Genomic DNA, 12,005 nt, shown 5'->3' with positions numbered 1-12,005 from the left:
TGATTATTTTAGGGAAACAGCATTATTGGTGGTGTTATAATGGTTTATCTAGATTTATTGATTCATTTACGTTTATATTGACTTGAATATTTGTTTTTTAAAAGTGCCTTATGTTTATTTTTCTTTCCCCCTCACACCTTTTCTTTTTCTGTTTGTACCCTATATAAAATTTAAAATACAATATATTTTAAAAAAAAAAAAAAATTCCGGCTACAGGCCTGTGTGGCTCTGTGGTAGAATATCTTCTTGACATGCAAAGTTTGAGTCCAGTGGCACTTAAAACCAACAAAAGTTTAATTCTGGGCATAAACTTTCGTGTTTCCGGGCCTTATGTTTGACACCCCTGCAGTAGAAGCCAGCTTCATGTGTTCAAGTTGCCCCGATTGTACTCAAAAGATCTTTGCTGTGCTTTAGGAACAGGGGTGTTTGTTTATTCTTGGGTCTGGATTCCAGTTTGTCTGTGGCCTTAAGCCCCTAAAACTCTAGTGAGCCACAGAGGTCCATCAGTGGCTATTAGCCACAAGGTATAGCTAGGGGCTCTGGGGCAAGTGATGCTCTGTCTTCTTGGTGCTTGGGGGGGGGGTCAACAGTGGGAGGGCTTCTAATGTCCTGGCCCCACTGCTGGACCTCCTGATGGCACTGGTATTTCTGGCCACTGTGTGATACAGAGTGTTGGACTGGATGGGCCTTTGGCCTGATCCAACATTGGCGTCTCTTATGTTCTTATGTTCTTAATCGGGGCAATTACAATTTTAAGGCGATGTGGGGCTCCGGGCTGCTTTTCTTCGAAAGTAAAGTTCCACCTGGTTCTCCACCAGCAGGGCTGCCAATCTCCAGGTGGGGGTGGGAGATGGAGATTTCCCAGAATTACAACTGATTTCCAAACCACAAAAATAGGTTAATTGGTTAAACTGTCGTGTGAATTATTTTAAAAACTTTTTTGTGTGAATTGAAAAAAATGGTGCGTTAAATAATCCAACAAAATATCCACTTCCTCTTTTGTGATACTGGCCATAGGTGATTGTTTCTAGTTGAAGGTTGCCGGCTCCAGGTTGGGAAATCCCTGGAAATTTCCAGGTGGAACTCAAGGTTTGGGAAGGGGAGGGAATTTAGCAGGATTATAACACCATAGAGTCCCCTCCCCAAAACAGTTATTTCCTCCAGAGGACTGATCTCTGTACCCTGCAGAGTGCAGATTAGTCTTAATTCCAGGAGATCTCCAGGAACCACCTGGAGTTGGCAACCAAAGGGATACCAGCATCCAGGTAGGATTTGGGGATCCCCGGAATTGCAGCTCATCTCCAGACTACGGAGATCAGTCCCCCTGATGGAGAAGATGGGTGCTTTGGAGGGGGGGCTGTATGGCCTTGTACCCCACTGAGGTCCCTGTCCTCCACCCCCCAAATCTCCAGGAGTTTCTCAACCTCGATTTGACAACTCTTCTCCCCCATCCCCTGCTCTCTCTGACGTGGCCAGCCTGCGTCTAGCCAGCACCCATTGGCAGTGGTTGGTTGCTGTGGTTTGGGTTGCTCCGCCGTGCCAAAGCGTATCCCCGCACGCAGAAAGCTAGCCGTTCGGGGGAAACTGCCCTTCTGTCTCGCCTGCTTGGCTTGTAAGGAGGCGCATTCCGCCACGCGACCCCCTCTTGTGTTCCGCATGGTACAGGCCAAACATAGAGGAGAACGAGAGTCCGCCTGCCGCATTCTTCCTTTTAGCCGGCGGAACCTAGAAAGGGGTTTTTTGCTGGTGGGGGGACAACTATGGCGGTGGCACCAGCCTCCCGCGCCGGAAGCTCCACGTGGTTTGTGCGGGCGCACGTGGGCGGAGTGGTGCCGCGGCGCCCGCATGGCTTCGGTTCGCCTCGGGGGAGCACATGGGGGAGCCTCCGCGGCGGCAGTTGCCGGATTGCAACGCCCGCTACCGGGACCGGAGCTTCTGGGAGGCGCGCTACCGGGACGAAGGGGCTGCCCCGGCCGAGTGGTTCGGGGGCTTGGAATGTTTCCGCGAACAGCTGGAAGCCGAGCTGAGCCCGGCGGGACGGGTCCTCGTTTGAGTGAGCGCCCCGCCGGGCGGGCTGCCCCCCCAGGGTGGGTGGGTGGGTAGGGACGGTGGTCAAGCTCCGGTCGCCAGCTCTGGACTGGGAAATACCTGGAAATTCTTTTTTTTTGGGGGGGGGGGGCTGCCTGTAGCCTGGGGAGTGGAGGGACCTCAGCAGGCATAGTGCCATAGAGCCCACCCTCTAAAGGAACCATTTTCTCCAGGGGAACTGATCTCTGTCGTCTGGAGATCAAGTGTAATAGCGGGAGATCTCCAGGCGCCACCTGGAGGTTGGCAACTGGTCAGTCGTCCTTGCTCGGGGCTCTGTTTTCTCGTCCTCCTGGGCTTTTTTCTTTCGGGCCGTCCACTTGCCTCTTTCCTAGCCCGAGGACTCGTCCTTGGGGCCAAAATGTCAAGGAAGTGTCCACTGCCCCACTGCTTCCGTTGTCCAGGTGAGGCTGGTCCGGAGGTGAAGAATTTAATTTGTGTGTTTAAATCATTTGCACCCAAGCTTTCTATGCTCCTCCATAGAAGAAGAAGAAGAAGAGATTGGATTTATACCCCACCCTTCACTACCCAAAGGTGTGTCAGAGCGGCTCACAAACTCCTTTCCCTTCCCCTCCCCACAACCCACACCCTGTGAGGAAGGTGGGGCCAAGAGAGCTCTTGACAGAAACTGCTCATTTCCAAGGACAGCTCTTATCAGAGCTATGGCTTGCCCAAGGTCATCCAGCCAGGTGCAAGTGGAGGAGTTGGGAATCAAACCCGGTTCTGCCAGATTAGAATCCGTGCCCTTAACCACTACACCAAACTGGCTCAAGAAGAAAGTTAGAGTCCACTGGCACCTTTAAGACCAGCAAAGTTTAATTCCTGGTATCAGTTTTTGTGTGCATGCACACAAAAGCTTATATCCAGAATTAACTTTGTGGGTCTTAAAAGGTGCCACTGGACTCACACTTTATTGTGTTGCTTCAGACCAACATGGCTACCCACCTGAATCTGTGCTCTCATCCATTTTATCCTCACAGCAACCCTGTGAGGTAGGTGAGGCAGAGTGTGTGTCACCCAGCAAGCTTCCATGGCATGAGTGGGGATTCGAACCTGTGGCTCGGAGAATGCTGCTCTGACACTCTTTAACCATGCTGGCTGTGGTTTCTGACCTTACAAAGCGTGTAGTCAGTATGTGTGTTATGACAAATTTTTGTAGCCTGGTGTAGTTTGTTCTTTGGGAGTGCAGGTTGGAAACTTGAAAGCAGAGTTTGGGGGCAGAATTGTGGGATCTTACGTGTGCCCCTCACAAATGAAATTGCTTTGGGAGCTTAGTGTCTGCCAGCATGTGTGCTATAGCAAAGAACTGACACGTGAGGGCGCTCTTGTCCCATTTCCCAGCATTTGCTGCCTTCTCAGTCTCCCTCTATTTTTTGGGAAAGTATTTTGCTAGATTTTTATTTCACCTACAGTTGCCATCTCCAGATCGGAAAATCCCTGGAGGTTCGGAGGTAGAAGAAGTTTATGGAGGCCAAAAGAGAGAAAGACCGAACATAAAACGGATGGACTCAATCAAGAGCTCTCTCAGCCCCACCTACCTCACAGGGTGTCTGTTGCGGGGAGGGGAAGGGAAAGGAGTTTGTCAGCTGCTCTGAGACTCCCTTGGGTAGTGAAGGGCCATGGGGTATGAATCCAGTCTCTTCTTCTCTTCTTATTACTGAACCAGTCTGATCTGTGTCCTTTGAGCCAGACAAACACTGCAATCCTAACAACACTTTCCTTGGGAGTAAGTCCTCCTGAGGAGCCTTAGCAAGATCTTGAGCAGGCCTGCTGAAGGTGGTGGTATATACAACGGAATATCGTTGTTGTTGTTCAGTCGCACAGTCAAGTCCGACTCTTTGGGACCCCTTGGAACAGATCATGCCAGGCCTTCCGGTCTTCCGCCGTCCTCTGAAGTTTGCTCAACTTCATGTTCGTTGCACCGATGACACTGTCTAACCATCTCATCCTCTGCCGTCCCCGTCTTCTTTGACCTTCAATCTTTCCCAGCATCAGGGTCTTCTCCAGTGAGGGCTCCCTTCTCCTTGGGTGGCCAAAGTATTTGAGCTTCAGCTTCAGTATCTGGCCTTCCAGGGAACAGTCAGGGTTGATTTCTTTTAGGATTGACTGATTTGATCTTCTTGCAGTCCAAGGGACTCTCAAGAGTCTTCTCCAGCACCATAGTTCAAAAGAATCTATGGAATATCGTACCTTCATCCTAAAAATGCTGTGCTGTGTGACCATCATGCCACTAGGGGGCAGGGGTGATACACAGTTGTTGGTTTGAAGGTTGCTGGGCCTGTGTAGGTGCCCTGTGACCAGGTCTCTCTGGTCATTCATGATGGAGTGGATCGCTGTCCAGGGATGCCTGTACTAATTTGGCCACCGAAGCTTGTGTTGCCTCAAAGGAAGAAGGTCTTGGGGGGGGGGGGGATTATCTTTCAGCTGACTGACAGACCTCCATTATTCGAATCCCAATTTGCTCTTTTTCTTTTTTCCTTGCTCCAATGCCAGTTGAGAGCTTGGTAGCCATTGCTCAGGCCTCTGCATACTTTCCCGGTTGCCGAGGGGGTGTTTTGGGGGAGGAGGAAGAAGAAGGGATTGGATTTATACCCCATCCTTCACTCAGAGTCTCAGAGCAGCTTACAACCTCCTTCCCTCCCTCTCCCCACAACAGACACCCTGTGAGGTGGGCGGGGCTGAGAGAGCTCTGACAGAAACTGCTCTTTTTGAAGAACAGCTCTGACAGAACTATGGCTTGCCCAAGGTCTTCCAGCAGCTGCGAGTGGAAGAGTGGGGAATCGAACCCGGTTCTCCCAGATTAGAGTCTGCGCACTTAACCGCGACACCAAACTGGCTCTGGAAGGCCCCACCCGGCTTGGTAGGCTCCAGAAAAGAGGTTGGCATGCACCATGGTGCCCCAAGTGTACGCCATTGAGGAGAATTCCGGCCGACGTGATTGCTTTCGAGAGAAGCGGCTCCCGTCTCGTTCCCATCCCCGCTTTCCCTCCACGTAGAGCGGAGGGGTCATCTGGGATCGATTCCTTTCCCACGATGCACAGGATAGAGTGCCGATCGGGGAGGCAGACAGCGGCAAGGACCTGTCGGTTTTTCTGCTGCAGGGGTGACATTTTATAAACATGCAGGATGGGAATCCTTCTGGCTGCCACTAGAGGGCGGTGCGGCCCCCCCCCCTAAAATGGCCACTCCGGTTTGCTTTATTGGCTTAATTTATCGAAAACATTTCTTTGATTTACACCCCCCCCCCTTTTGAGGGCTGCTCCTAATGGAGGTATAGCTGCTATAAATGCAGGATTATTGAGCCAACCTGCCGGTGAGCCTGTCCTTCTAAGAGCCTTCAGCATACATTGGGGGTGACTTCCTTACATCTAGAGAGTCCTGTTTTCCTGGCCCATCCTTTGGAAGACCTATTTTACAATCTTGAGAAGAAGAGCAGGGCCTAGGAACTAGCTGGGCTGTTTCTTTACTTCCTTTCTTCCCCCACCTTTCTGACCCAAGGTAGCTTGCATCATTCTCCTCTGCTTCACCCTCACAACAGTAACCCTGCGAGGTAGGTTAGGCAGAGAGCGTGTGACTGGCCCGAGGTCACCCAGCAAGCTTTCCTGGCAGAGTGGGGATTCGAATCTGGTCCTCTCAGAATCTTGGCCAGGGAATCCCCAACATGGTGCCTATGAATGAAGTGACTGTGTGACCAGTGTTGCCTCTAAGCGGAGTTGGTGTGAGCCAGCTCACAGTTTTTTTAGCCTCCAGCTCACACGTTTTTGTCTTAGTTCAGGAAGGGATGGCTCCGGAGCAAACTCATTGATGCAGCAGCCAAATCGCTCGCTCACAGCTCTAATGTCAGTCGCTCACATAGTAGAAGTTTGGCTCGCAAAACTCCACAGCTTAGAGGGAGATTGTGTGTGACTGAAGGTAAACCGTGGCAGCCACTTTTTAAAATAATTTTTTATTAAGTTTTTATAATACAGAGGGGTGAGGAAGGGGAAGAGGTAGGGGAAAAGGGCAAAAGCGACAATTTCCTGCATGTAACTTGCCTCTACTTGTGATTTCATGTTATACACAGGTAAACGGCGAGAGTTAAAAGTTCGTAAAGTCTTATTTGTTGTTGTTGTTCAGTCGCACAGTCGAGTCCGACTCTTTGCGACCCCATGGACCAGCTCCTGTCAGGCCCTCCTGTCTTCCTCTGAAGTTGGCTCAATTTCATGTTCGTTGCGTCGATGACACTGTCCAACCATCTCATCTTTTGCCGTCCCCATCTTCTTTGACCTTCAATCTTTCCCAGCATCAGGGTCTTCTCCAGTGAGTGCTCCCTTCTCATTGGGTGGCCAAAGTCTTTGAGCTTCAGTTTCATTATCTGGCCTTCCAGGGAACAGTCAGGGTTGACTTCTTTTAGGATTGACTGATTTGGTCTCCTTGCAGTCCAAGGGACTCTCAAGAGTCTTCTCCAGCACCACAGTTCGAAAGAATCTATTCTTCGGCGCTCGGCCTTCCTTATAGTCCAACTCTCGCAGCCATACATGACTACTGGGAATACCATTGCTTTGACCATGCGGGGGCATATTAAAAAGTTCATGTCTTTATATTTCTCTCTTATCCAGTTATAGAAAGGAGTCCATGGTCCAGTAAAGTCTTCTTCCGTCTGCCCTTTGGTGGCAGCCATTTTGTGGCTGGCCCCGCCTCCTTTGGCAGACATGTTGTGGCAGACATTTTGTGGCTGCACCCACCATGCCGTGTTGGGATTTCAGAGGTGCCCACGGGCTCAGAAACGTTGGGGACCACTGACCTAGCCTGGCGCTCTAACCCCGGAGTGGCCAAACTGTGAGCCACATGCGGCTCTTTCACACATATTGTGTGGCTCCCGGCAAGGTGGCTGTGGAAGTGGAGGCATGCCTCCCCGATCCGTCCTCCCTTTCCCAGCCAGTGTTCCCCTCCCTGAGTAGGCTTGAGGTGGGGGAGAGCAGAGAAAGAAAGCCACTTTGACTTTAAATGCATTCTCCAAGCCAGCCAGCGTGGGGGTGGAGTGGGGGGGGCTTGAAGGATGTATTTAAAGTTGTTTTCTTTCCACCTCTCCCTCCCTCCCCCATCTATTTGCTTTCTTTCTCTTTTCTCTTTCTCCCTTCCTTTCACTCTCCTCTTTCTCTTCCTTCTTTTCCCTCCCTCCACTATCTGTTTGCTTTCTTTGTTTCTGTCTCTCTCTTTCTTTCCACCTCTTTCATTCTTTCCACCTCTTCCTCTCTCTCTATTTCTCTCTTTCCACCTCTTTCATTCTTTTCACCTCTCTCTCTCTTTCCACCTCTTTCATTCTTTTCACCTCTCTCTCTCTTTCTCTTTCCACTCTTTCGTTCTTTCCACCTTTCTTTCTCTTTCTCTCTTTCCACCTCTTTCATTCTTTCCACCTCTCTCTCTTTCCACCTCTTTCTCTCTCTCTTTCTCTTTCTCTCTTTCCACCTCTTTCATTCTTTCTTTCCACCTCTTTCTCTCTCTCTTAGACAGATAAATATCATTGAACAAATAAATCTGTTTTTACCCCTTTTGTTTTTATTTTTGGCAATCTCATTTATAATGTTAATAAAAAGCAAATTTTGAATATTTCCCAATAAAAATGTGTGTGCGGTATTTGTTCACGTCTTGCGGCTCTCAACCATCTGACGTTTATTCTATGTGGCCCTTACCTTAAGCAAGTTTGGCCACCCCTGCTTCTAACCACTAATGCCAAATTATCTACATTGGAACAGGATAAGGATTGTTCAGTGGCTTGGGAATCGTGTCTCCTGCCTGGCCGGAAACTCCACATTAGAGCCGCTTCCCGAGCTGACAGGTGCAACCTCCAAACTTTTCCATAGACTCATGAGTGATTCTCATTTAAGCATGCTCCTTTACTACCAGGCTCTCTTCTGTTCTGTTCTCCTGGTATTTTTACTAAATGAAAGGCAGGATTCAGCCACTTAGGTACTTCCTCGTTGGGGGAAGGAAGAGAACCCTAACTTTCATTTTCTTTAGAGAACAGAAGAGTCCAGTAGCACCTTACAGGCTAACAAAATTTGTGGCAGGGTAGGAGTTTTTGTGAGTCATGGCTCACTTCTTCAGATACAGGTGGAATACGAGTCCATCTGTCCTTGTATCTTGGAGACTGGAGTGATTTCAGATGGTGAATGACAACAGTAGGTGTGATTGGATTACGTGTGATATGTAGAGGGTTAGTGGGTATGGAGAAATCAGCATTGGTAAGGAACCAGGAAACCTAGGTCTCTATTCGGTCCAGGAGAATGCCTTGAACTTCATAATCAGTCGCAATTCAGCCGTCTCTGTATCTTTCGTTTGCTTAAACGTTTGAATAGCACTTTCACACACACTGAATAATGCACTTTCATTCTATTTCCAACGCACTTTAGGGATCGTTTGCAAGTGGATTTTGATTTTGCAGCTTCGCACATTAAAATCCAGTTACAAAGTGTCCGGAAAGGGGATTGAAAGTGCGTTATTCAGAGTGTGTGAAAGCGCCCTACAGCTCCTAGCTCTTTACCGTTCCCAGAGTTTGAAGCTGAAAACATAACAGAGGAAACACATGAGGCAATCAAAGCCGAGAGGCACCCAGGTGTCATTGTTTTTCATCTCTTGTGATTAGACCCCCATCTGTTAAGGATTTTTCCGAGGCTGACTCAGGCATTTCTCGTTGGCGTCTGATAGTAAGAATATCGGAGTGCAAAAGAAACTTGTCCGCCAACTCTGATGTGGCATCTGCCATGGAAATGATATGCAGATTGTTAATTGCATGTGCCTTAAATATGCACGCTTGCTTTGGCTGTGTCTGGCTCAGGTATATTTTTATCTCTCTCTTAATGTGTGTCTCCAAACGGGCCTCTTGTTTCAATATTTACTTATTTCTCCCTCCCCTCAGCTTGTGTGGCTGTGTTAAGTGCCGTCAAATCGCTTCTAACGTATGGCAACCCTCTGAAATAATGACCTCCAAAATGGCCTATCCTTAACAGCCTTGGTGGTGGGGAGGAGAGACCAGAAACAGTGTGTCAGGCAAGGTGGAAACCATCGCTGCCCTCAGCCAAAAGCCTGGCAGAACATCTGTGCCTTACAGGCCCCACGGAACTGCATTAAGTCCAGCAGGGCACGGATGTTATTTGGCAGAGAGTTCCACCAGGTTGGCGCCAGGGCCGAAAAAGCCGAGGACAGCCGAATATCTTTCGGGCTAGGGACCACCAGCGGGTTCTTCTCTGCAGAGCTCAGTGCTCCTCGGGGGGGGGGGTGTTCCAGGAGAGGCGGTCCCGAGGATACGTGGGTACCAGACCGTTTAGGGCCTTAAAGGTTAACACCAAAACCTTGAACCTGATCTGGGACTCCACCTGGAGCCAGTGCAGCTGACGTAGCACTGGTTGGATATGTGCCATTCGGAGGGTTCCAGTAAGGAGTCCACACTGCCATGTTCTGGACCAGGTGGACTTTCCGGATCAGTCTTAAGGGCGGCCCTGCACAGAGTGAGTTACAGTAGAGGAGATGACTGAGAGGTGATATGATAGCCATCTTCAAGTACTTGAAGGGCTGTCCTGTAGAGGATGGTGGGGAGTTGTTTTCTGTTGCCCCAGAAAGTCGGACCAGAAGCAACGGGTTGAAATTAAGTTGGAAGAGTTTCCAGCTAAACATTAGGAAGAACTTCCTGACAGAGCAGCTCCTCAGTGGAACAGGCTTCCTCGGGAGGTGGTGGGCTCTCCTTCTTTGGAGGTTTTCCAGCAGAGGCTAGGTGGCCCTCTGACAGCAAAGCTGCTTCTGTGAACTGAGGCAGATCACGAGAAGGGAGAGCAGGAAGGCTTGACTCAGTGCTTAGTTCTCATGGCCCTTTCGCACAAAATGCCGATCGCCACTTTGGGGGGAGTATCAATTAAAAATTAGAATTAGATTAGAAAAGATAAAACAAAATGAAGGCTGAAGAACTCGGAATGGTGCCTTAAAAGCTTTTTTTATTGTTAATGATGCTCTTAGGATTTTCTTTAAACAGTTGAAAAAAGATGGATGTAAAGATAAATAATATAGCTTGATTGACTATGTTCAATGTAATCATAGCATTTTAGACTAACACGGATACAAGCTGTTGTAATGATCTCCTATACTTGGGTTTTTAGTTTGGTTTTCTTTCCTTTCTCCCATAGATGTCATTTCCCCCTCTCTTTTTTTCTGTTGAAGTTTATAGAAAAATGCAATAAAAAAATCCCCTCTGGGGGCTTTTTTAAAATTTATTTTAAGGAAACAATTTTTCTCCAGGCCAGTTTGGGTGGAGGTCCTGAAGGGGGGGGGGGGTTTGTCACCTTCAGGGCATGGAGCAGGGGTCACTGGGATGTGGGGAGGGGGGTATTTGTGAATTCCCTGCATTTGCAGGGGGTTGGACTAGATGACCCTGGAGGTCCCTTCCCACTCTATGATTCTAGTCTAATCTGGAGGTGAGTTTCATGGATTACTGTGGCTAGGCCGTGGCGAGAAAGGAAGGGGCTCAGTTACCTGACCTGGTGTTACTGGAAAAACACCTGTCTGGAAACATTTGTAATCTGGGCCTCCATCAATAGGGAAGAAGAAGAGGAGATTGGATTTATCCCCCGCCCCCGCCCTTCACTGCTCAAAGGTGTCTCAGAGTGGCTTACAACCTCCTTTCCCTTCCCCTCCCCACAACTGTGAGGTAGGTGGGGCTGAGAGAGCTCCTGACAGAAACGGCTCTTTTTCAAGAACAGCTCATCAGAACTACGGCTTGCCCAAGGTCATCCAGCCGGCTGCAAGTGGAGGAGTGGGGAATCAAACCCGGCTCTCCCAGATTAGAGCCCGCGCACTTAACCACGACACCAAACTGGAGGAGGAGATGGGAGAGGGGGAGGTATTGTTGTTGTTGTTGTTTATACCCCACCCTTCACTACCCAAAGGTGTCTCAGAGCGGCTTACAAACTCCCAGATTAGAGTCCACGCACTTAACCACTACACCAAACTGAACCACCCCCAGTCTCCTGACAGCCGATGCCGGTATTAGGGCCAATGTTCCCTCTAAGTCGGGAGCCTTGTGGGCAAAAGTTCTACTTTGTGAGCGACTGGTATTAAAGTTGTGAGCGAGCGATCTGGCTACTGCATCAGTTTGTTTGCTCTGGAGCCATCCCTTCCTTAGCGGAGACAAAAACGTGTGAGCCGGAGGCTAAAAAACTGTGAGCTAGCTCACACGAACTCAGCTTGGAGGGAACACTAATTCGGCCACTCCAAAATTGAATCCCCCGTAGTTGGCCACAGAACCTCCGTCTTAGCAGGGTTCAGTCTCAGCCGGCTGCGTTTCAACCGTCCCACCATGGCCTCCAGCCCCTGAGCCAAAGTTGTCCAACCGGTATCTGGCTGGCCCACCCGTCAGAGCTGTTCTCAGGTTTGCAGAAGAACACAGGAGGTCATTTGGACCATCGCCAAAGCTGGCAGATTTTCACAGAGTGAGTGAAATGATGCGTGGAGGCGGTGAGCATGAGCTGCCATGGGCATTGCTGTGTGAATTCCTACGCCGTTTTGGGCCACCATCAATGTTCCCTCGAAGCCGAGTTAGTGTGAGCCAGCTCACAGTTTTTCAGCCTCCAGCTCACACGTTTTTGTCTTAGCCAGGGGTCATTTCGTAGAAAAAGAGGTGCAGGAGCTCATTAGCATAACATTTGCATATGCCACACCCCGTGACATCACCGGAAGTGTGTCAGAAGGCAACACCCACCGCTCAGGCTCCACTGGACTGTTTTGGATTGCTAGCTATTGGGGGGGGGACGCGCAGATCTGCCCTCACAGAGGAGGGAGAGCTTGTACCTGAATAAACCTTGGCCTTAAAGGTGCCACTGGACTGTTTTGGATTGCTAGCTATGGGGGGGGGGACATGCAGATCTGCCCTCACAGAGGAGGGAGAGCTTGTA

At 49.5% G+C, this 12,005-nt stretch overlaps 1 protein-coding gene across 1 annotated transcript in view; it reads left to right on the top strand.

The window, feature by feature from the left end:
- The first annotated feature begins 1,873 nt into the window (after positions 1–1,873).
- The window catches only part of LOC107123597 (endothelin-converting enzyme 2-like), a 36,533-nt gene continuing 26,401 nt past the window's right edge, over positions 1,874–12,005 (top strand). The window contains exon 1 of the mRNA XM_015426855.1: positions 1,874–2,047. Coding sequence (XP_015282341.1) covers positions 1,874–2,047 — 174 coding nt within the window. The remainder of the gene's footprint in view (positions 2,048–12,005) is intronic.

This window comes from Gekko japonicus, unplaced genomic scaffold (assembly GCF_001447785.1).
Source record: "Gekko japonicus isolate JY-2015 unplaced genomic scaffold, Gekko_japonicus_V1.1 scaffold238, whole genome shotgun sequence".
Classification (NCBI taxonomy): Eukaryota; Metazoa; Chordata; class Lepidosauria; order Squamata; family Gekkonidae; genus Gekko; species Gekko japonicus.
Note: the sequence above shows the minus strand (reverse complement) of the source record. Positions and strands in the feature narration are given on the sequence as shown.